The 26347-nt window shown below is 43.8% G+C and overlaps 1 protein-coding gene across 1 annotated transcript in view; it reads left to right on the top strand.

The window, feature by feature from the left end:
• Window positions 1-26347, top strand: part of LOC139382269 (neurobeachin-like) — a 318332-nt gene that overhangs the window by 41866 nt on the left and 250119 nt on the right. Inside the window, exons 2-4 of the mRNA XM_071126139.1 lie at window positions 24012-24243; window positions 24859-24959; window positions 25719-25814. Of these exons, the coding sequence (XP_070982240.1) occupies window positions 24012-24243; window positions 24859-24959; window positions 25719-25814 (429 nt within the window). The remainder of the gene's footprint in view (window positions 1-24011; window positions 24244-24858; window positions 24960-25718; window positions 25815-26347) is intronic.

Below are 26347 nucleotides of genomic sequence, written 5' to 3'. Positions count from 1 at the left end.
AGCTCTCACTGTGAACCCCTCTGTTTTTTCTCTCTCTTGCTGTCTCTGTCTCTCTTTCTGTGTGTGTGTGTGTGTGTGTGTGTGTGTGTGTTGGTGTCTGTTGTTAGCGCTGTCAGGTTCCACAGCTATGGCACTGCCATCTGTCTACTCTGCCAGCCCCATGCTGCCCGGCGACACACACGCGCACACATACACACAAACCTCCCGACCCAGGCTGGCCATCCAATCTGTCATTAATAGACTTTCACAGGTGACTGTTCCCATCAGTACTTCTCCCTCTGGGGGGAGGCAGGCTGACAAGCAGCCAGCAGGTTACTGACCGTGTGTGTGTAGAAGAGAAGGACAGGGATGTGTTAGACCATTAGCTTAGCCAGCTCTACAGGGAGACCGAGTCTACTCTACAGCTTCATTGAGAAGCAATTACAGAAGTGAAATAATTCCATCACACATCAAATAAGTACCTAACCTAACATAGCCATCAATCACCCTCTGTTCTGGATGGTCACACACACACACACACGCAAACACACACGCAAACACACACACGCAAACACACACACGCAAGCACACACACACACACACACACACACACACACACACACACACACACACACACACACACACACACACACACACAGAGAGAGAGTCTGGCTAATTGGATTTATTCCATGCTTCCTGGTGTCTGTAATGGAAGGTCTGTTTGCAGGCGATGAGGTTTGATTCTGACTGGCCGCTTTGGACTCCATCTCTTTTTTTTCTCCATCATGCTTTCACTAACAACTGTTTGATTTCTGTCTGAAATAGCTGTTATTTCTGATTTTCTTTTCTGTATCACTCCCTCTGCAGTTTTACACTGACACTTAACAGAATAACAGACATTTCTCTGCTGTTGTTTAACTGTTGTTCTACTGTTCTGTTTGAAATCATGACAACGGACATCCAGCTGCTGCAGGAACAATACAGAGGGTTTTTGTCTCTGATATGAGCTGAACATATCACTCACTCACTCACTCTATACTCTCTGCCCTGCTGAATCCATGCCATTCTGGTAGATAGATGGTTCCATGACTGGTGAAACTGTTCAGGACTCATTGAAGACAACTCTAAGTGTGAGGCATTCCCTGCAGTTGTCTATAGCTTCTAAAGTTATGACATGTTCTTTCACACTGTCTATAAATGACACTGTGTTCAATATCCTATGTTGATAAGCATAAACCGATCAGTTGAAAACCAGCATTTCCCTTCAAGGTTGTGGAGATCAAGCAGCATGTGTCCACATGTGCGTGCGTGTGTGTGTGTGTGTGTGGGGGGGGGGGGACCAGCAGGGCCAGATGGGGCCTTTGTCTGGGAGTAATGAGCGTGATGTTTCAGGGGCTGACAGACCAGGCAGGTGGGACCAACCCATGGAGCAGGCAGGCAGGCTGTAGTAATTCCACTCCTAGGCCCGAACAGGGTAGAGCAGATAGGCAAGCTGGACAGGGCAGGGTAGAGCAGAGAGACAGGCTGGACAGGGCAGGGTAGAGCAGAGAGACAGGCTGGACAGGGCAGGGTAGAGCAGAGAGGCAGGCTGGACAGGGCAGGGTAGGGTGGAGAGACAGGCTGGACAGGGCAGGGTAGGGTGGAGAGACAGGCTGGACAGGGCAGGGTAGGGTGGTACCCCTTTTTCTCCCCAATTCTGTGATATCCAGTTGGTAGTTGCAGTCTTGTCCCATCGCTGCAACTCCCGTATGGACTCGGGAGAGGCGAAGGTCGAGAGCTATGCGTCCTCCAAAACACAACCCTGCCAAGCCACTCTGCTTCTTGACACACTGCTCGCTTAACCCGGAAGCCAGCCGCACCAATGTGTCGGAGGAAACACCGTCCAACTGGCGACTGTGTCAGCGTGCATGCGCCCAGACCGCCACAAGGAGTCGCTAGAGCACAATGGGACAAGGACATCCCGGCTGGCCAAACCCTCCCCTAACCCGGACGACGCTGGGCCAATTGTGCTCCGCCTCATTGGTCTCCCGGTCACTGTGACACAGCCCGGGATCAAACCCGGATCTGTAGTGATACCTCTAGCACTGCGATGCAGTGCCTTAGACAGCTGCGCCACTCGGGAGGCATCTGGCAATGTTAGCGGTTAGTGTAACTACAGGAGCGTGATCAACATCAGTGGAGGAACATCAATCACATTCCAACCATGGAACATTCTGTTTCCCCCCAACACTATCAGACAACCGTGACCCGCCTGTCTGATAAGTAGAGATGGAGGAGGTGGACTACGAGGAGGAGGAGGAAAGAGAGAGCGACAGAGAGCGAGACAGAAAGAGGAGAAAGGAAAGAGAGGGAGAGGAGAGACAGCATACAGTTAAGATCCCATTCGTAGAGAGAGCAAGAGAGAAAGACAGGGAGGGAGGTAGAGAGAGAGGGACTGGGTAAAAGGGAGAGGTAGCCTAGTTTAGGAGCACAGCTCTGTGATATCCTTATGGTGGGAATGATTGTCTTTCTAGAACTGTGTTTGACATTGTTAAGTGGGAGATAAAGCTTGATAAAACGGTTCTGGGCAAAATAATCCTGCTTGGAGGAATAGATAACAGGAAAATGAAATTGGCTAGAAAAGAACATGGTGAGCTGTGACCTTTATATGTTGTTAAGTGTATGTTATTTTGGAGCCATGCTTTATGGAATGACACAGCATTGAATATGAGAGATATATCAGTCAATCTGGGTTGTGTTTCAATCTGGGTTGTGTTTTAGTCTGAGTTGTGTTTTAGTCTGAGTTGTGTTTCTGTGGTTCAGAGATTCTGAAGCATTGTTCTTATATGATCTAGATCAGGGGTACTCAACTCTTACCCTACGAGGTCCGGAGTCTACTGGTTTTCTGCTCTACCTGATCATTAATTGCACAAACCTGGTGTCTCAGTTCTAATTCAGTCCCTGATTAGAGGGGAAGAATGGCTTCGAGGTCCAGAGTTGAGTTTGAGGGATCTAGATTATTATCCTGAGATTAACTTTCTGAGGTCTTGTGAGGGGAAAGCTGCTGTAAGTGTGTATTTCCGATTTACATGAATACATTATGGCCCGGTCCTGCTCTCAGCTTGGTGACTCTCTCTCTCTCTATCTCCCTCTCTCTGCATTGCAGTGTGCTGCTCTTTTCTCCTCTCCTCCCTTTCTCTCTCTGTTTTCCCTCTACACTGATGTAGGATCTTAATTTGAGGCAGTTTTCTACTGCAGGAAAATAATCCTCCAGCAACAGTAATTGTGAATTTTTATGTGGATTATAATTAATACACATTTTTGTAGCAGTTGATATGTTTTTTGGCAAAGGGAAAATCAAGTGGAAATTACAAACTTCAGAAGCCATTTTAAACCTCAAATATACTACAAGTTTTACATGTCTTGCATGGCAGAAAAGTTCACCTGCAACAGGGTGATCAAATTAAGACCTACATCTGTACACCACTTTACCGTAGGGATCACCCTAGCTCTCTCTCAACCAGCAATCGTCTCCATATGCCTCCAGTCTGTTTCTGTGAAGCAGTATAATAGAATAGAACAGGAAGTGTATCTGTAGGTTAATGAGGTTAACGACTCTAACAACTCTTATCCTGCCTGGAGCTGTTCAATTAACAGAGATGATTAGACAGGCTTGGGTGCCTACCACTGCTTTTCTGTTCTGTTCTGCTGTTTGTTGGGGAGACAGAGGAGGGAGAGGGGGAGAGAGAGAAGGAGACAGGGAGAGAGACAGGGGGAACTCCTGTCCAAGTGTTTCTCCTGGCTACAGAATTAGTCAGTCCGTCCCACTGCACCATGCAGCCCCCAGCCAAGGTGAGGTGAGCACAGCTGAATGCTGCAGTGCAGAGCTGCTCCAAGGTGACTGAAGTGCTGAAGCATTGCTCTGTGTCAGACGATAGATATACAGTGAATAGACATACTGCACCTAGATATCCCAACTGTTGTAGGGTTGGTTGTGATAATTATTGATTGTGACTCTTTTTAAACCTTTCTTTCATTGTGGAACTGCAGAGCTCCAAATCGTCAAGATCTGACAACAACATATGCTTGTGTATATGTGTGTGTGTTTGTTTGTGTGTGGTGTGTGTGTGTGTCAGTCAACTGTGAGCAGCAGATGGCTCCAGGCATCTCTTTAATAAGACAGACAGACGCTCTGACAGGAAACGGCAGCAAAGCATCTGTACTTATTCCTCACCTTTAGACACACACACGTAGGGTAGTGAGTCCCGGCGTGTCCTAGTGTGCCCTTATGTGGAGAAACCGTCAATCTAAGAAACATAAAACAATCCCCATCTAAATCTGTCAGTTTAAACTAGAGATATCAGGTTTCTGCATGGGCTGCGTCTCAATCCAGCACATCTGCCTATGTCAGCCTTCCGCATCTGCGGTGTTTGTCAGACCATGGGACATACCGAAAATCGGTCTTCTCACGAAAAGCATGTAGCGTCACAGGACTTGTCTGAAGGTAACCCATACAAATGAATGGAAATATGGATGTAGTTTTGTGCCAACAAAAATAAGGGGTTAAATATGTGTCTTTCTTATATCTCCTAGATATAGGACAGACACTTAAAAAAAAATGTTCTACCCATTTATGAATGTGTTATTCAATGCGTTTCAATGGACTGTAGTAGTGAAGGCCAAATTCAAAATGTTATTTTATTTGATAAAATTCAATATCATATAGCTAAATAATCCATGGTATGACCATCTTAATATAATTCCATATGTTAGCTGCCTAGCTGTCTAGCTGCATGTTGAGATGCTATATCATAGAAGACTGGAAGACATGTATAGAAAAACCCCTGTGGTGTGTGTGTACCTACAGTAGGTGGTGTGGTTTTGACCTCAGCAGGACTACGGCCCTGAGTGCCCAAGAGACAGGGAGGTCGTCTCCTCTCGCTGCCATGACTACGAGGCCTGCTCGCTGTGTGTGTTCTGTGATCTGTAGCGACACTCCCCAGACCTCCTGGTTATTCTATTCACATCACAGCCTCTCTTCCATTCCACCAGATTAATTTCCTGCGAAATAGCTTTTTAATTTTCTCTCCTGCTCTGGACTGGCAACGCTCGCTACAAATCCTGTTTGACAATCTGAGCATTCACTGGAAAAGAGATGGAGGAGATGAAAGATAAACAGAGGGGTAGAGGCAATGAGATAGAAGGCAGGGGTTGTGTGGAGAAGAGTGAAGAGGAGAAGAAAGGAGATAACTGAAGAGGAAAGGAACTGAACTGTGCAGCCTTCAGATGGGGATGCAGACCTCTGTTTCTCACAGTGAGCTGTGAATGTGAAGTGACTGGGTGGGTCTGGGAAGTAGAACACAGTGTCTCAGGGAGCTGGGAGGTCTCTATACTGACCTTAGTATCCAACCCCAGCAGAGGAGGAAGCTAACACTCAGTGGACACAACCAGTTAAAGCATGATGCTAACACTCAGTGGACACAACCAGTTAAAGCATGATGCTAACACTCAGTGGACACAACCAGTTGACAGGCTGATGCTAACACTCAGTGGACACAACCAGTTAAAGCATGATGCTAACACTCAGTGAACACAACCAGTTAACAGTTAACCTGTCTGTATAAAGTTCCACAGTTGACAGTGCATGTCCGAGCAAAAACCAAGCCATGAGATCGAAGGAGTTGTCCGTAGAGCTCCGAGACAGGATTGTGTAGAGGCACAGATCTAGGGAAGGGTACCAAAAAAATGTATGCAGCATTGAAGGTCCCCTAGAACACAGTGGTCTCCCAGCCAAACTGAGCAATCGGGGGATAAGGACCTTGGTCAGGGTGGTGACCAAGAACCCGATAGTCACTCTGACAGACCTCCAGAGTTCCTCTGTGGAGATGGGAGAACCTTCCAGAAGGACAACCATCTCTGCACAGCAATCCACCAATCAGGCCTTTATGGTAGAGTGCCACTCCTCAGTAAAAGGCACATTACAGCGCACTTGGAGTTTGCCAAAAGGTAACTAAAGACTCTCAGACCATGAGAAAAAGATTCTCTGGTCTGATGAAGCCAAGATTGAACTATTTGGCCTGAATACCAAGCTGAAGGAAACCTGGCACCATCCCTATGGTGAATCATGGTGGTGGCAGCATCGTGCTGTGGGGATGTTTTTCAGTGGCAGGGACTGGGAGACTAGCCAGGACCAAGGCAAGATGAACAGGGCAAAGTACAGAGAGATCCTTGATGAAAACCTGCTCCAGAGCGCTCAGGACCTCAGACTGGGGTGAAGGTTCACCAACAGAACAACGACCCTAAGCACACAGCCAAGACGACGCCAGAGTGGCCCTGGGACTAGTCTCTGAAAGTCCTTGAACGGCCCTGCCAAAGCCCGGAATTGAACCCGATCTAACAATTCTGTGCAGCAACGCTCACCATTCAACCTGACAGAGCTTGAGAAGATCTGCAGAGAATAATGGGAGAAACTCCCTCCCTACCTACCTACCTACCCACCCAACCACCCACCATTCAAGGGTTTTTCTTTATTTTTACTATTTTCTACATTGTGGAATAATAGTGAAGACATGCAAACTATGAAATAACACATATCGATTCATGTAGTAACCAACAAAGTGATATACAAATCAAAACATAGATTCTTCAAAGTAGCCACCCTTTGCCTTGATGACAGCTTTGCACGCTCTTGGCATTGTCTCAACCAGCTTCACCTGGAATACTTTTCCAACAGTCTTGACGGCGTTCCCACATATACTAAGCACTTGTTGGATGCTTTTCCTTCACTCTGCAAAACACCTCCACCCCATCACACCTCCTTCTCCATGCTTCATGGTGGGAACTACACATGCAGAGATCATCCGTTCATCTACTCTGTCTCATAAAGACACGGTGGTTGGAACAAAAAATTTCAAATTTGGACTCATCAGACCAAAGGACAGATCGCCACTGGTTTAATGTCCATTGCTCGTGTTTCTTGGCCCAAGCATGGCTCTTCTTCTTATTGGTGTCCTTTGGTAGTGGTTTCTTTGTAGCAATTCGACCATGAAGGCCTGATTCAAGCAGTCTCCTCTGAACAGTTGATGTCGAGATGTGTGTGTTAGTTGAACTCTGTGAAGCATTTATTTGGGCTGCAATTTCTGAGGCTGGTAACTCTAATGAACTTATCCTCTGCAGCAGAGGTAACTCTGGGTCTTCCTTTCCTGTGGCGGTCCTCATGAGAGCCAGTTTCATCATATCGCTTGATGGTTTTTGCCACTGCACTTAAAGAAATGAATCCTACAGACGAAGAACCATATACAGTGCCTTGCGAAAGTATTCGGCCCCCTTGAACTTTGCGACCTTTTGCCACATTTCAGGCTTCAAACATAAAGATATAAAACTGTATTTTTTTGTGAAGAATCAACAACAAGTGGGACACAATCATGAAGTGGAACGACATTTATTGGATATTTCAAACCTTTTTAACAAATCAAAAACTGAAAAATTGGGCGTGCAAAATTATTTAGCCCCCTTAAGTTAATACTTTGTAGCGCCACCTTTTGCTGCGATTACAGCTGTAAGTCGCTTGGGGTATGTCTCTATCAGTTTTGCACATCGAGAGACTGAAATGTTTTCCCATTCCTCCTTGCAAAACAGCTCGAGCTCAGTGAGGTTGGATGGAGAGCATTTGTGAACAGCAGTTTTCAGTTCTTTCCACAAATTCTCGATTGGATTCAGGTCTGGACTTTGACTTGGCCATTCTAACACCTGGATATGTTTATTTTTTAACCATTCCATTGTAGATTTTGCTTTATGTTTTGGATCATTGTCTTGTTGGAAGACAAATCTCCGTCCCAGTCTCAGGTCTTTTGCAGACTCCATCAGGGTTTCTTCCAGAATGGTCCTGTATTTGGCTCCATCCATCTTCCCATCAATTTTAACCATCTTCCCTGTCCCTGCTGAAGAAAAGCAGGCCCAAACCATGATGCTGCCACCACCATGTTTGGCAGTGGGTATGGTGTGTTCAGGGTGATGAGCTGTGTTGCTTTTACGCCAAACATAACGTTTTGCATTGTTGCCAAAAAGTTCAATTTTGGTTTCATCTGACCAGAGCACCTTCTTCCACATGTTTGGTGTGTCTCCCAGGTGGCTTGTGGCAAACTTTAAACAACACTTTTTATGGATATCTTTAAGAAATGGCTTTCTTCTTGCCACTCTTCCATTAAGGCCAGATTTGTGCAATATACGACTGATTGTTGTCCTATGGACAGAGTCTCCCACCTCAGCTGTAGATCTCTGCAGTTCATCCAGAGTGATCATGGGCCTCTTGGCTGCATCTCTGATCAGTCTTCTCCTTGTATGAGCTGAAAGTTTAGAGGGACGGCCAGGTCTTGGTAGATTTGCAGTGATCTGATACTCCTTCCATTTCAATATTATCGCTTGCACAGTGCTCCTTGGGATGTTTAAAGCTTGGGAAATCTTTTTGTATCCAAATCCGGCTTTAAACTTCTTCACAACAGTATCTCGGACCTGCTTGGTGTGTTCCTTGTTCTTCATGATGCTCTCTGCACTTTTTACGGACCTCTGAGACTATCACAGTGCAGGTGCATTTATACGGAGACTTGATTACACACAGGTGGATTGTATTTATCATCATTAGTCATTTAGGTCAACATTGGATCATTCAGAGATCCTCACTGAACTTCTGGAGAGAGTTTGCTGCACTGAAAGAAAAGGGGCTGAATAATTTTGCACGCCCAATTTTTCAGTTTTTGATTTGTTAAAAAAGTTTGAAATATCCAATAAATGTCGTTCCACTTCATGATTGTGTCCCACTTGTTGTTGATTCTTCACAAAAAAATACAGTTTTATATCTTTATGTTTGAAGCCTGAAATGTGGCAAAAGGTCGCAAAGTTCAAGGGGGCCGAATACTTTCGCAAGGCACTGTATGTGACATTTAAATAAATAAAAATATATATACATGAAAAATCATTATTGATTGACCTTTTTCTATAGTGAACTGGTTTCACAAGCTTTCCACACGCTAATTAACAATCATTTTAAATTTAAAGATTGGCTCTCGTGGAATAACCGTTTATGTGCACCACTCAGAATGGACGGACAAGCGCACAACTTTTCTGTTGCTGATGAAAATCGCCGAAATGTTTGAAAGAAACGTAAAACAAAACTAAAAGAATGGAAAGACAGGCAAAGGAAGATCTTACGGGATGCGGGAAAACCCTATACAAATCGTAAGGGTCAAGAAAAAACTGGGAAAAGCTGTCCAAAAGAGGTATGTGGAAGAACCGTATATCAAACAATCAAGCTAGCTAGGTATAGAGTACAGTAACTAACATGTATGTTCTGGGTTGTCTAATTTGTAACTATAGAGAAAACATATTAGCTAAAGTTGGTTGGCTACGAACTTATACATTATTGTTACAAATGTTATTGCTATATTATAGAAGAAACATAGCTAAGCTACCTTTTCTCCCTTCGCCGGATGATTCGACATGGCTACAGTAGCTAGCTAGTTGTATGTAACATTACACTGTATCCTGCAGGGATTGCACACCGAGGGTCCATTGAGGTGGCAAGCTGCATATTGAAGTGGGTGAGGACAACATTCACGCCACTCACCAAACCAGAGGTGCGCAAGTTGATCATCTTCAGTGACAGATGCTTTGGGCAGAATAACAACTGGCGGATGCTCAATCTGATGTCGATGCTCGTCTCTATGGGTTACTCTACCCAAGTTGAGCAGCAGTTCATGGTCTCTGGTCATTCTTTTCTTCCTTGTGATCGATCTTTTGCCAACATCGAGAAGAGGCGCAAGGTGTCAGTCCTTCATACACCTGATGATGTTTCAAAGATGATACTTGAAGCACAACGAGCAAAACCATTCAAGGTGATGAGGATGCAATGTGAAGACTTCAGGCACCTCCCAGATTCTGTCCTCAAGCGACCAGCTGGACTACAGATCACCTCAGTGAGGTGGTAAAAAGTCACAGGTATTGCACAGAGAATAGTTTACGAACATCCCATCAACATGCAACATGTTGTTCTAACAATAAAATATCCTAATGCTTGACTGTGAAAGTTGTTTATTGACGTCAGGAACTTCAAATGGATCCTTGGAATCTGTACACCAGACAGAGCTCAGTCTATTTGAGGGATGGAAATCGTGGCTGATCTCCAAACCAAAACAAGGAGCTACACCTCAACCTCCCTATTTTGCAAGCCACTACCCTAGAGCATATGAGAGTCCTCTGCCCATCAAAAAAACAAGTACCAACATCTGATGACCATGCTCAACTACTTGCCAGCTGCTGCACGCTCTTTTTTATAAATCACTGCAGAGTGAATAATTTGTTGTTAAACCAAGCTACTTAATTAAAATATTTTTTTCTGTGAGTTTATGATCCCCTGAACCTGTATAGTATGTTGAATCTGAATACATTTCAGAAGACATGTCAGCCCTATTGTAGGAAATTAAATGTATAGTAGTAGTGTTTTCTAGTAGTGTTTTCTGTGTGAATCAATTTGTGTATGATTTGAACCAGCACAATATATTGAATTAATTTAATTTTAAGATGTTGTTCCTAGTGTAGAAAATGTTACGTACAATGTGTTCTGTTGAGAATTATTTTGTGTGTGATCATTTGAACCTCTGAATGAATGAAAAACAAATAAGTCATCACATACAGTATGTGAGTATTCATTTGATCTTGATTCCCTTTTTTATTCATTACAATATACACTGTCTCTCTGTCACCACATTTAGCATGAACTCTAAGCAGTTAATACTTATTTACTGCTGTCACCTCAGTGCAGAAGGACATTTCTTGCCTTTAGCATGGGTTTAACGCAATTCAAAACTTAATTGCTGATCATAGTGTTAAAAGCAAAGAGAATGGTTTTCTGAACGTTTTGTAATATTGACCTTAGGGACATGCATAATGGACATGCATATTGGCACATCACATTGATCCATATTTGATATGTACAAGTTGTTCTTGTTTTGGTTTAATTAATTTAATTGTATTCTATTTTTGTAGTTATTCTATGGTATGTTCACATTGAGGGCTTTATTTTAAATGAGACTAAGATTTCATGACTCAACTTTTAAAGTCATCAGTGCTTTTAAGTTGATAGACCACCTTTAAATGAACCTCCATACAAATTAATTAACTACATATTGCATTTAAGTTATTTACATGAAGGGCATCTGTACTTGAAAGTACTTAAAACATAATATCAGGTGTTAAAAAAGGACATCTTACAAGAGTCATGCAAAATGTCACATATACTGTTCTTCCACAAACTGAAATCATCATTTGAGATAAACTGTTCTTCCACAAACTGAAATCATCACTGTAGATCTACTGTTCTTCCACAAACTGAAATCATCACTGGAGATATACTGTTCTTCCACAAACTGAGATCATCACTGGAGATATACTGTTCTTCCACAAACTGAAATCATCACTGGAGATATACTGTTCTTCCACAAACTGAAATCATCACTGGAGATATACTGTTCTTCCACAAACTGAGATCATCACTGGAGATATACTGTTCTTCCACAAACTGAGATCATCACTGGAGATATACTGTTCTTCCACAAACTGAAATCATCACTGGAGATATACTGTTCTTCCACATTCTAAAAATTAAAACGGCAATAAAAAAAATATTTTTTGAAATAACAAAAAAATATAAATTGTTGTTGGACGATGTGGGTATGGTGAATTATTTGTCAACCATAAAACACCTAATGTGGTACACACAATTCATAATATAAAAATAACGTGATTATCTTAAAATGGAAAAATTGTCGCATATATGGTTGTTCGTCTATAGGATTCAAATGTTCAACTTTTGTTAAATTTTCCGCATTGACTGACCTTTGTCTTAAAGTAATGATGGGCTGTCGTTTCTCTTTGATTATTTGAGCTGTTCTTGCCATAATATGGACTTGGTCTTTTATCAAATAGTTCTATCTTCTGTATATCACACCTACCTTGTCACAACACAACTGATTGGCTCAAACGCATTAAGAAGAAAATAAATTCCACAAATTAACAAGGCACACCTGTTAATTGAAATGCATTCCAGGTGACTACCTCATGAAGCTGGTTGAGAGAGTGTGCAAAGGGTGGCTTTGAAGAATCTAAAATATAATATATTTTGATTTGTTTAACAATTTTGGGGGTTTCTACATGATTCCATATGTGTTATTTCCTAGTTTTGATAATCTTCACTATTATTCTAGAATGTACAAAATCCCTTGAATGAGTAAGTGTGTCCAAAACCTTTGCCTGGTGTGTGTGTGTATATATAATATATATATATACACATACTACATGACCAAAAGTATGTGGGCACCTGCTTGTCGAACATCACCTTCCAAATTCATGGGCATTAATATCGAGTCGGTCCCCCCTTTGCTGCTATAACAGGCTTCACTCTTTTGGGAAGGCTTTCCGCTAGATGTTGGAACATTTCTGCAGGGATTTTCTTACCTTCAGCCATGAGCATTATAAGCAAACCCGTTTGGGGTCAGGCACTGATGTTGGGTGATTAGGCCTGGCTCGCAGTTGGCATTCCAATTAATCCCAAACGTGTTCGATGGGGTTGAGTTCAAGTTCTTCCACACCGATCTCGACAAGCCATTTCTGTATGGACCTCGCTTTGTGCACTGGGGAATTGTCATGCTGAAACAGGAAAGGGCCGTACCCAAACTGTTGCCACAAAGTTGGAAGCACAGAATTGTTTAGAATGTCATTGTAGCGTTAAGATTTCCCTTCACTGGAACTAAGGAACCTAGCCCAAACCATGACAAACAGCCCCAGACCATTATTCCTCCTCCACCAAAATTGACAGTTGGCACTATACATTGGGCATGTAGCGTTCTCCTGGCATCCGCCAATATCAGATTTGCCCGTCAGATGGTGAAGCACGATTAATGATTCATCTCTCCAGAGAACGGATTTCCAGTGCTCCAGAGTCCAACATCGGCGAGCTTTACACCACTACAGCCAACACTTGGCATTGTGCATGGTGATCTTAGGCTTGTGTGCGGCTGCCCAGCCATGGAAACCCATTTCATGAAGCTCCCGACAAACAGTTATTTTGCTGATGTTGCCTGCTGCCATTCCTGAGCAAGCTCTGTTCTGGTGGTGCCCCGATCCCGCAGCTGAATCAACTTTAGGAGACGGTCCTGGCGCTTGCTGGACTTTCTTGGGCGCCCTGAAGCCTTCTTCACAACAATTGAACCGTTCTCCTTGAAGTTCTTGATGATCCAATACATGGTTGATTTAGGTGCAATCTTACTGGCAGCAATATCCTTTTCTGTGAAGCCCTTTTTGTGCTAAGCAATGATGACGTCATGTGTTTCCTTGCAGGTAACCATGTTTGACAGAGGAAGAACAATGATTCCAAGCACCACCCTCCTTTTGAAGCTTCCAGTCTGTTATTCGAACTCAATCTGCATGACAGAGTGATCTCCAGCCTTGTCCTCGTCAACACTCACATCTGTGTTAACAAGAGAATCACTGACATGATGTCAGCTGGTCCTTTTGTGGCAGGGCTGAAATGCAGTGGAAATGTTTTTGGGGATTCAGTTCATTTGCATGGCAAATAGGGACTTTGCAATTAATTGCAACTCTTCATAACATTCTGGAGTATATGCAAATTGCCATCATACAAACTGAGGCAGCAGACTTTGTGAAAATTAATATTTGTGTCATCCTCAAAACCTTTGGCCCCGACTGTGTGTGTGTGTGTGAATATATATATACAGGGTGGCTTGTGAAAGTATTCACCCCCCATGTTTTTTTCCTATTTTGTTGCCATCCAATCTGGAATTAAAATGGAAGGTTTGTATCATTTGATTTACACAACATGCCTACCACTTTGAAGATACAAAATATGTTTTATGTGAAATAATCAAGAAATAAAACAGTAAGCTGAAACTGCTTTTGGCCATCAAGGAAAATGCAATGTCTGACGCAAACCCAACAACTCCCATCACCCCGAGAACATCATCCCCACAGTGAAGCATGGTGGTGGCAGCATCATGCTGTGGGGATGGTGTTCTCGGGGTGATGAGGGTTGTTGGGTTTGCGTCAGACATTGCATTTTCCTTGATGGCCAAAAGCTCAATTTTAGTCTAACCTGACCAGAGTACCTTCTTCCATATGTTTGGGGAGTCTCCCACATGCCTTCTGGCAAACACCAAACGGGTTTGCTTATTTTTTTTCTTTAAGCAGGCTTTTAGGCTTTTTTCTGGCCACTCTTCTGTAAAGCCCATCACTGTGGAGAGTACAGTTTAATGTGGTCCTATGGACAGATACTCCCATCTCCGCTGAGGAGCTTTGCAGCTCCTTCAGGGTTATCTTTGGTCTCTTTGTTGCCTCTCTGATTAATGCCCTCCTTGCCTGGTCTGTGAGTTTTGGTGGGAGGCCCTCTCTTGGCAGGTTTGTTCTGGTGCCATATTCTTTCCATTTTTATTAATGGATTTAATGGTGATCCCAACCCTGATCTGTACTTCTCCACAACTTTGTCCCTGACCTGTTTGGAGAGCTCCTTGGTCTTTATGGTGCCCCTTGCTTAGTGGTGTTGCAGACTCTGGGGCCTTTCAGAACAGGTATATATATATATATATATATATATATATATATATATATATATATATATATATATATATATATATATTTACTGAGATCATGTGACAGATCATGTGACACTTAGATTGCACACAGGTGGCCTTCATTTAACTAATTATGTGACTTCTGAAGGTAATTGGTTGCACCAGATCTTATTTAGGGGCTTCATAGAAAAGGGGGGAATACATATGTACACACCACTTTTCTGTTTGTATTTTTTTTTTTATATTTTAAATTTCACATCACCAATTTGGGCTATTTTGTGTATGTCCATTACATGAAATCCAAATAAATATATATTTAAATTATAGGTTGGAATGCAACAAAACAGGAAAAACACAAAGTGGGATGAATACTTTTACCAGTCAGTACTTCTACCAGTCAGTACCTTTACCAGTCAGTACCTTTACCAGGCAGTACCTTTACCAGTCAGTACCTTTACCAGTCAGTACCTTTACCAGGCAGTACCTTTACCAGTCAGTACTTCTACCAGTCAGTACCTTTACCAGTCAGTACTTCTACCAGTCAGTACCTTTACCAGTCAGTACCTTTGCCAGTCAGTACTTCTACCAGTCAGTACCTTTACCAGTCAGTACCTTTACCAGTCAGTACTTCTACCAGTCAGTACCTTTACCAGTCAGTACCTTTACTAGTCAGTACTTCTACCAGTCAGTACCTTTACCAGTCAGTACTTCTACCAGTCAGTACTTCTACCAGTCAGTGCCTTTACCAGTCAGTACCTTTACCAGGCAGTACCTTTACCAGTCAGTGCAAGGCACTGCATACAGTACCAGTCAAAAGTTTGGATACACCTACTCATTCAATGGTTTTTCTTTATTTTTCTACATTGTAGAATACATTGTAGAATAATAGTGAAGACATCAAAACTGTGAAAAAACTTATCATGTAGTAACCAAAAAGTTTTAAACAAATTGAAATTGTAGACCCTATTGGTCATGGCACATCATCAAGGCTCCTCTAGAGATCTGCTAGATTTCCTTTCTCCTCTATTTGCGTTGTCGGGTGGATTGGGATTTGATACAATGGTTACTTTCCAGGATTTATGGTTACCTTGATAATCTTCTTGTGTACCTTCGACAATGATAGAACATTCCATTTATTCCAATATCTTATGGAATTTATTTGATTTCCTTTCAGATAGTCGATGTCATGATACTCGTGCTTCTACAGGTAATGGTAGCAGTAAGCATTAAGCTAGATAAATGGAACAGGCTGGGATTTAAAATCTTTCATTTTCCCCCTGATTTAATATGTGGAGAGAAGGTGATTAAACTACTTCTGTTCTTCCCCAGTCCCTCTCTCCTCCATCTCTCCTACCTCTCACTCCTTCTATCTCCCTTCCTCTCACTCTCTCCTCCCTGGTAATTAGACTCCCTCTTTCCTCCCTCTCTCCTTCTTCTCTCCTCCCTCTCTTCCCTCTCTAGGTTAAGTTGTTGGTACTCAAGATATCTCCTCTCTGCTGCAGAGACTACCTTCCTGTTATGTTCCTGTTCAATAAATCACTCAGGCCCCTTTAGCCCTCACAAAGGGACTGCTGATTTGATATAATGTCTCCTAAAAGTAATTGCAGCAACCGAATCAGATGATAGAATGCTACGGGCCTGGAGAGCAGGATGGGGAGGACAGGAGGAAGAGGGTGCGTGTGTGCGTGCATTTGTGTGTATGTGTGTCTGTGTGTGCATGCGCGTGCGTGTAGTAGCAAGGGAGGTAGAAACTCCCACACATGGACAGACATCTTTTTTCTCATGAGGAACATGGGCGGGCCAGCTGTTAATGATGCTGGGTCAGGGAGCAGAGCAATGTCATGCCCCATTAACTCTAAATATATCTGCCATAGATCACACCTGATTGAGCGGTGGAGTTGATCATTTTGGACCATCTATATGTCTACATAAATGCATGGAGAAGATTATACTGTATAGACCAGACAGGATCACGCGTGTATGTCTCAACAATAATATGACTGTAATCACTAATCCTCTCATTTCTAGTGTTGACCTGTCCTTAGTGTTGTTGCTGTGTTTGTCCACCCCAGTGTGATCATGATCACATGCTGCATGTTAATCTGTAATCCAGTCACACAACCTCCCTGGGCTCTGCTGTTTTCCAGTGCTGGGCTCTGCTGTTTCCCAGTGCTGGGCTCTGCTGTTTCCCAGTGCTGGGCTCTGCTGTTTCCCAGTGCTGGGCTCTGCTGTGTCCCAGTGCTGGGCTCTGCTGTTTCCCAGTGCTGGGCTCTGCTGTTTCCCAATGCTGGGCTCTGCTGTTTCCCAGTGCTGGGCTCTGCTGTTTCCCAGTGCTGGGCTCTGCTGTTTCCCAGTGCTGGGCTCTGCTGTTTCCCAGTGCTGGGCTCTGCTGTTTCCCAGTGCTGGGCTCTGCTGTTTCCCAGTGCTGGGCTCAGCTGTTTCCCAGTGCTGGGCTCTGCTGTTTCCCAATGCTGGGCTCTGCTGTTTCCCAGTGCTGGGCTCTGCTGTTTCCCAGTGCTGGGCTCTGCTGTTTCCCAGTGCTGGGCTCTGCTGTTTCCCAGTGCTGGGCTCTGCTGTTTCCCAGTGCTGGGCTCTGCTGTTTCCCAGTGCTGGGCTCAGCTGTTTCCCAGTGCTGGGCTCTGCTGTTTCCCAGTGCTGGGCTCTGCTGTTTCCCAGTACTGGGCTCTGCTGTTTCCCAGTACTGGGTTTATGCACAAAGCTCTGTTTGAACGTGCATCAACATTTCACTGTCGTCCCTACTCTCCGGTCCAGTGCACATTGTTGCTCTAGCCCTGCACAAACCCGTCTGACTCAACCACTCAACTCATCATCTAGCCCTTTGATCATGTGTGCGTGAGCAGGGCTGGAACAAAACTGTGTTGAGAAACTCTGACCCCCACCCCCCCCTGACAGCAGATGTGTAGTCTAAGCCAAGAGGATCAGGTGTCTGGATGATGTAGTGGTGATCAGCAAGGAGGAGAGGGAAGGTTTGGCTGCAGGAAGCAGGAAGCAGGAGGTGGGTTGTGGCTTTTTTTAAAGGGGAAACCAGTGTGTAACTGGGCTCTCAGATATGTGCTCTGTTCACAGTAGCATCATGGCCTAGTTTACACACATTCATCAAAGCGGTTGTTTGAAAGACTGTTTCCTTTCTGGTGTTACATGGCTAGTACACTGGGACTACACCGTGTATGTGTTTTGGTGTGTGTATGACGTTGACGTCCTGCTGATTAGAGTATAGACCATGACAGCTACAAAAGGGGTTTAATTTGTGGGTTTTGCCTGGTGCATTTACTCCCACAAGGCTGTTCTGCCAGTTATGCAAATGAATGAATTCATTTACATTATATTGGAATGAGGAAGTGGTTCGAGTCCCCAGAGCATCAGAGCAGCTGTGGTGTCCTACTATTCACACTACTACACAGTCTGGCAGACACACTGTGTGTGTGTATGTGTGTGTGTTGCTCACAGTGTTGTTCATTAGCGATGTTCAGCCGATTAATCAGGAGCAATAAACCCATTTCTATATCTAATCTCTCTCCCTCGCTCTCTTTCCTCTCCTCTCTCTTATTCTCTTTCCTTCTCTCTGCCTCTCCATCTCTATATCCCTCTCTTACTTAGTCAAGTGCGAGTGGTCAGGGTCGGGCATGAGGAGGGGGGCTGTGGGATTATTTAAGATACTCTTTGAGGAGGTAGGGCTTCAGATGTTTTCGGAAGACGGGCAGGGACAACGTTCACTCTAAACTGTGCCCCTCCTCCAGGACTGCCGCACAGTAGCCATGCCATGCCATGCCATGCCACGCAGAGGCACAAGAGATTGTACTTCAATGAGTTCGCCCCATTAGTTTGCACTATATAGATCAACCAGTGGCGATTTGATTTACAATTCCGAGTTGGATGACCGCTCAACACATATTTCCCTGTCGGAGCTCGTTTTTCCCGGAATTTCCTGTCTTGAACTCACTGAAGTCAAGTTTTCGCAGTTTTGAGTTAACAGTTGTTTTGACAGCATGGCCAATGTTGAGTGTTTATCATTTTAAACTTAATCCCAGATTGAGACCATGCAGCCACTCCACTGAATAGCAGGCTACTGATTGCTTTGCAATGCTTGCAATTAGTCACTTTCACTGACTACTTCCAAACCACTCATTGTTGAATTTGCGATTGCCAACTTGTTGTGTAATGTTTATGTCCAATGGGCGATGAGCACCTATACTCAGTTCATATGACAAGGATTAAAAATGATTTGCCAGTAAATTTGTCGACTTCATTCATGATGACTGCTAGCTACGATTTTGTAAGTATGATGTTTACATGATCAGTCCAATCAAAGCTACTGTAGATAAAATGTGATTTGACATAATTTTATCTGTGACCAATGACCTTTAGCCTTCTTGGATGGGCACTTTTAGTGTAACTCTATGACAGCACCCAAGGGGCTTGAATTTTCAAGGTCTACCCTTAGACTTGGTGGTGACATAGTGAGAACACTGAGCTAATCATGGCGCAACTAGAGAACATTACCAACACCTATGCTCCGTATTTTCCCGCTGGCTGCACCACCACCATGGAAAGCACTGAGCTAGGCTGAAACGCCTGCATTTTGGAGCTGCCTTACTCAAGAAAGTAAAAAAGAGGACATGTTTGTATGCAGCTTTATTAATTCAATGTTTGTTTGAGCCCAGGCGTGCCCCATTTTGCTGATAACCCTCCTGGCTCTGCCCACCGACATCCTATTAAGGAAAGCACGAGCAAAGAGAAGGAATTCGGCAGACAGAGTGGGTGGGTCATCCCATATCATAGAAATCAAAAGCCATTTCCATGTGAACATGTTATGGGATTTGCTCCATTGGTTTTGTTGGTAGGCCTACATTATGCTCAAATAGCCACAATAGCCTATTAGCTACTGTCTAAAACTGTAAAGCCTCAGTCTTCACTGTACAGCCTCAATCTTCACTGTAAAGCCTCAGTCTTCACTGTACAACCTCAGTCTTCACTGTAAAGCCTCAGTCTTCACTGTACAGCCTCAGTGTTCACTGTAAAGCCTCAGTCTTCACTGTACAGCCTCAGTGTTCTCTGTGCAGCCTCAGTCTTCACTGTAAAGCCTCAGTCTTCACTGTACAGCCTCAGTGTTCACTGTACAGCCTCAGTCTTCACTGTAAAGCCTCAGTCTTCACTGTACAGCCTCAGTGTTCACTGTAAAGCCTCAGTCTTCACTGTACAGTCTCAGTGTTCAGTGTACAGCCTCAGTCTTCACTGTAAAGCGTGCTGGAAGTTGCACAAAATTCTCACAACGTTCAGGTTTCTGCTCACAAGACCTACAATTTGCTCAGTGCCCCACAAATGTTGAGATAACATTGGGCAAGGACTCTGCTGTCCTAGCTTCAGGGGGAAGCTGGTTCCACCATTGTGGTGTCAGGACAGATAAGCGCTTGGACTGGGCTGAGCTGGAGCCTGACCTTTCTAGTCATGACATTTTGTCAGGTCTCGAATAGGGAGAGAAGAGCCCTGGGTTTACCCCCTCAGACTACTGGAGTTACTGTGTTAGATCACACTCCTGCAGAGTACTGAACAGTACTGTACATGTCACAGTGTCAGAGAGACAGAGAGAGGCTTAAGTACTTTACACACTATCAGGCTGACCTGATCCGTTCTGCTCTAGCCCTGGGCTGTGTCCCAAATGACATCCTATTCCCTATGTAGTGCAGTATACAGGGATATGGTACCATTTTTGGATACAACCCTGGTCTTGTGCTGTTCTATTATCACTGTGACTTGGTGTAGGCACACAGGGTACAGACACAATCATCGAGCAATCTGTGAGACTTTTTCTGATCTTTGATTGGTCAAATTATTTTCCAGAAGATTTGCCGCTGCATGGCTGCTGTGTACCCATTCTCTGCAGAACCAATGGAAGAACCGAATGTCAAAGTCCACCGGTTTTTATTTTTATTAAGGATGACAAGGAAACAGGAACAACACACCAGCATTTTTTGTCTGCTTACGCTGATGTACTCTGATGCTGGATACAGCAGGATAGCCTGAGCCTTCACAATGGGATGTCTCTTAGTATGGAGCAGCTGTGTATTTATTTTATTATTCATCTTGACATATTGCACGGATATTCCTGCTCCTTCTCTCCTCTGTTTATTCTCACCAACAGCTGGAAATAGGAATTCACTTCTATTGTTTTAAACCCGATTTGCTGTCCACTGTTTAGACTGGAAACCTACAGAAGATTACGCTTCTAGTCCAACCTACTGCCGTCACCATGGTGACCAAGAGTCTCTCTCTCTCTCTATATATCTCCCAACCCCTCTCTCTCTCTCTCTCTCTCTCTCTCTCTCTCTCTCTCTCTCTCTCTCTCTCTCTCTCTCTCTCTCTGGTTCGTCATCCTGCCAAGATGCAGTCAGGAGAAAGGAACTAATCACTGATCAAGATGTTAAGTATAACAGAGATCAATGGTCAGGAGGTTAATACACAGAAAGATGGAGCGAATAGAGTGAAGGAGAGGTTGGGAGGGGTAGAGACTGAGTGTGAGAGGGGATATGGAGAGAGGGAGAGGTTGTAGTGAGAGAAAGTGACTAGTACTGTAGAGTTAAATTGAAATGTGTATAATTTCTGTCACTGCCCATATGGAATGTTGATGTTTTTCTCATCGCATATTATGTTAAACTAAGCTGCCATCTATAGCTATATGTAGCCTGTTGCTTCCAGTAATCCTTAACAGATACTGTAATCTTAGATGGTGGACGAGGTACATTGTTATGTGTAACCAGACTGTATGTTTCCAATATAGATTCTGCTCATTATACATTCTGCTCATTCTTAATGCAGCTACTCACACAGAGACATCTGGCGCCTGGGTGATTGTGGGACCTAATCAAGAATCTGATTTGAAGATGGTTTTTAATCCAGAAAGAGATTGTAAATGAAAGTGTTATTCTGCTAATAGAAGCAGTGGCACTGCTGTGCATACTAAACATTTCAGGTTAAAAAGTAGTTATTCTGTCTTTCATCCAACCAGCAGATTGTGATCAATTAAAGATACCACATCACACTGTAAAAAAAGGCTTTGCACGGCACAACTTGTTATTTTCAACCTCAAGGTTTTGTTGATGATTAGACTCCCTGTGTCCTTGTTCTCTGCTCTCTCCTCTCTGCTGTCCTCTCACTGGTTTATAGGAGCGCCCTAATTCCATTTTCGTTGTCCCAAATGGCTCTGGTCAAAAGTAGTGCACTATATAGGGAATAGGGTGCTATTTAGGACACATCCCTGGAGTTTAGAATGCAGACATTCAGCTCTACTGCTGTACAGTACATCCAATGTACATCATGTTAACTCTCCTTGCCTCTGGCATACCTCAGGCTTACACAATGTACCTAGATTCCTGAATCTTTGACAACCCTCACGGTCTTCTTACGTATAGTTTAAACAAACTTTCAAGCTAAATTTATACAAGGATACCTGTATACATTTTCTTCCATTGAGTTCTTAGCATTGATTATATTGTAGCATGGTTGAGCCAGTTGAAGTGGTTAAAGTGGTGTGTGTAATGACTGGTATAATTACTCTAACAGTCTGACTGGCTATGTGAGTGAGAGGCTGAAAGCTTCTAAGGCTTTGTTTAGACAGGCATCCCAATTCTGATCTTTTTCCACTAATTGTTATTTTGACCAATCACACGAGATCTTTTCACATCAGATCTTTTTCATAGCTGATCTGATTGGTCGAAAGACCAATTAGTGAAAAAAGATCTGAATTGGGCTGCCTGTTTAAACGCAGCCTACATGGCTAATCTGTGTCCATATTTACATCCCAAATACCACTCTATTCCCTATTCAGTGTACTACTTTTGACCAGAGACTTTTAACCAGAGCACTAAACAGGGAATAGAGTGTCATTGGGGACGCATCCCATGTCTTCATCTATACCTCTCTTCCTCTCCTCTCTGAGCACATTGGCTGTCTGAGCACTTTGTCTCTCTATCTCTCTCTGTACCATGGCCTACTAGCCTGCCAATGTATTTGCAGTAAAAATGTTGAGGTTGTTTGCTCAATCCACAATGTAATGGAGAAGCTAGTTCTTAGTCAGAATCCTGGTTCTCTGGTGTAGAGAAGAAAGTAAATAAACATGATTGATCCGGTCCTGTTTTTATCCTAACTTCAACTGCACACGGTCTGCTCTGAAAATCAATTCCTCTCATTGAAAATAAAGTTTTTGTCAAGATGTTAAATTCCACAGGCATACTTTCCCTGGACCCTGTACTCTAGTGCCTTTTATAACACAAAAACATGACTACTGGTATCACGACTCAGGATATGACCCAGATGCGGACACGGGAGGCGAATAGTACAGTTCTCAGATGATTTATTGAAAACAGGCTCAGGGTCAGGGCAGGGACAACAGACTTGAGAAAAAGGAAGACTGGGAAGCACGCTGGTAAGACAAGACAAGACGAACTGGCAACAGACAAACAGAGAACACCGGTATAAATACACAGGGGATAATGTGAAGGTGGGCGACAGCTAGAGGAGGGTGGAGACAAAGACAGGTGAAACACAAAGACAGGTGAAACAGATCACGGTGTGACAACTGGAGCTGAGTTCTACCAAAATAGAATGAGGGATAAATACATGAAAAGACAAAGCAGAGTAGCGAGGATAATACAGGGGTGAGGAGAGGATAGAAGAAGAGGAGAGGAAAGACAAGATGGTGGGGTAGGGAGATGAGAGGACCTGTGCGGTTTGTTGGACCCAGGTAGTCTGTTCAGTGTGCAACAGTGTGAACACGGTCTATATTTAGCAAGGGTTTGTTACTGTAAGCTCTGCTTTATAGAGGTGGGTTTTCTGAAGAGCTTGGCCATTGAACCACATCAGATTGCTTATTACCCTCCCCCTCTCTCTCTCTCGCACACGCTTTCACTCTCTCTCTCTCTCTCTCTCTCTCTCTCTCTCTCTCTCTCTCTCTCTCTCTCTCACACTCTCTCTTTCGTTAGATCTGCTATTAGTTCTTACCTTATTTCCTGCAGGCCTTGTCCTGTCAGTCCCAGTGATGGTACCTGGAGAGTTTCTGACCCTATTTTCTGCATGGCTGCTTCCATGCCCACCAGTCAGGATGCAGCCTCTGTACCATGTGTTCTCTGTATGTTCTGTATGTTCTCTGTGTGTTCTCTGTGTGTTCGCGCTACTAGAGGCAACCAATTAATTGCCTGTTGAGCATCAAGAATATAAATATGGATTGTTGGTTGATCGGTAAGCCCCTTCCGTTCCACTTTCCAACCAATATAAGATTTTACATTTTTGTAATACAATCACTGTCTCTTAGAGGAAAAGGCCTCCTCTCTCTTACTGAACAATTATGTCTGTTAATCTCATACTACCTCCTCTCCCTTCCCTCCCTACATCTCTCCTCTCCAGCTGGTTGGGGGTGAGTTTGACCTGGAGCAGAACTTCATCATAGCGGCGGCAGAGAGCCTAGGCTGTATGGTGGAGCTGTTGGAGCACTGTGATGTGACCTGCCAGGCTGAGGTGTGGTCCATGTTCACAGCCATCCTCAGGAAGAGTGTCCGTAACCTCCAGACCAGCACTGAGGTGGGCCTCATAGAGCAGGTACTGCTGAAGATGAGCTCCGTTGACGACATGATCGCAGGTAAAGGAACAAACGCAAGCAGCACACACGCGCACATGCACACACGCATGCATGCACACAAACACACACACACACACACACCCAAAATAGTTCATAGAGCTTGTTCCATGGCCAGGTGCCCATAGTAAGCCTGCAGTACAGTACCCACTGCAGCTTGCTAGGTGGATGGATGTGGATTAAGTTAATATTTTAAGCATATTGAAATTCCTCTGGCTTAAAGGAGAGGAAAGATTGAAAAGAGAAAATATCATTAGTCACAGTGTGTTTTATAATGAGACTGAATTGCAGTTTAGAGGAAAATTTAATTTCAGAGGGCAAACTAAAGGCTTGGCACTTTTCAACTCTTTTTAATTCTATTGTGAATTATGAGGGCATGTTTCTATTGTGGATTTTTTTGCAGTAAATAATTAACCCCTATCTGCCAGTGAGGAAATTGAAGTACCAACTCAACGTGTGTGTGTGTGTGTGTGTGTGTGTGTGTGTGTGTGTGTGTGTGTGTGTGTGTGTGTGTGTGTGTGTGTGTGTGTGTGTGTGTGTGTGTGTGTGTGTGTGTGTGTGTGTGTGTGTGTGTGTGTGTGTGTGTGTGTGTGTGTGTGTGTGTGTGTATATATATAGACCTGCTGGTGGATATGTTAGGAGTGCTAGCCAGCTACAGCATCACAGTGAAGGAGCTCAAACTGCTGTTCAGTATGCTGAGGGGAGACCGAGGACTCTGGGTAAGTTGTAGGAGTAGAGGACTCTGGGTAAGTAATGGGAGGGGAAGGAGAGGTTACAAGTTGGTGTTATAATCATCTATTGTGCAGTATGTGATGAACATGGCTCATATACGATATTATCTCCATCTCATCCATACATCACTTCTTTCTCTCATCTCTTCCCTTCTCTCTTCTCTCTTCTCTTTATGTCCCTTCATGTCTCCTCTCTTTCTCTTCCCTCCATCTCTTTGCTCTCTTCTCCCTCCATCTTTCCTCTTCCCTTTCTCCTCCCTCTTTCGCTTCTCTCTCTATTCTCGCCGTCTCTTCTCTCTCTCGTCTCGCCATCTCTTCTCTCTCTCCTCCCTCCATCTCTTCTCCTCTCTCCTACCACCATCTCTTCTCCTCTCTCCTACCACCATCTCTCCTCTTCCCTTTCCCTCCCTCTTTTGCTTCTCTCTCTATTCTCACCATCTCTTCTCTCTCTCGTCTCGCCATCTCTTCTCTCTCTCCTCCCTCCATCTCTTCTCTCTCTCTTCCCTCCATCTCTTTGCTCTCTTCTCCCTCCATATTTCCTCTTCCCTTTCTCCTCCCTCTTTCGCTTCTCTCTCTATTCTCGCCGTCTCTTCTCTCTCTCGTCTCGCCATCTCTTCTCTCTCTCCTCCCTCCATCTCTTCTCCTCTCTCCTCCCTCCATCTCTTCTCCTCTCTCCTCCCTCCATCTCTTCTCTCTCTCCTCCCTCCATCTCTTCTTCTCTCTCCTACCACCATCTCTCCTCTTCAGCCGAGGCATGCAGTGAAGCTGCTGTCTGTTCTGAACCAGATGCCTCAAAGACACGGTCCAGACACTTTCTTCAACTTCCCCGGACGCAGTGCTGCGGTAAGACTTTACACGCTGGGCTAGCCTGGTGATGTGGACATTCCCTCTTATTATACACTGAAAAAAATGTATGTTTTTGTTTGTGTGATTAGCTGAATAAAGTTATACATCAACTGTACGTATCTGTCACTGTTCTATAATACGAGGAATCAGCTGTTTGGAATTGGAATTGATTATCTACCTAGCACCTACCTTTTTCTGTTCTGATTGGTCAGATGTTCGTTAATTGTTGTAAGTGAACAGGAAGCAGTTGAGTTGATGCATGGCTGTAGATGTGGTCAGTTCATTATAAAGGGCACGTTCCTCTGCCCAGGGGTTGCTGATGCATGCCAGATCTTACAACACCTGGATAGGTATTTTACTTATCAGCTAACCACATCAGCACATAACACATTAATCCAAGATGGCGTAGCAGTCAGACGTCTTTGTCCTTCGTCTTGACATGTCCCATGTATATATATTTTAATATATTTTTCTTTGCATATATTTTTTATATTTCTCTAAACCTCAACTTCAAAATACTCTCCTTCAAC

This window comes from Oncorhynchus clarkii, chromosome 24, assembly GCF_045791955.1.
Source record: "Oncorhynchus clarkii lewisi isolate Uvic-CL-2024 chromosome 24, UVic_Ocla_1.0, whole genome shotgun sequence".
NCBI classification, from domain to species: domain Eukaryota; kingdom Metazoa; phylum Chordata; class Actinopteri; order Salmoniformes; family Salmonidae; genus Oncorhynchus; species Oncorhynchus clarkii.
Note: the sequence above shows the minus strand (reverse complement) of the source record. Positions and strands in the feature narration are given on the sequence as shown.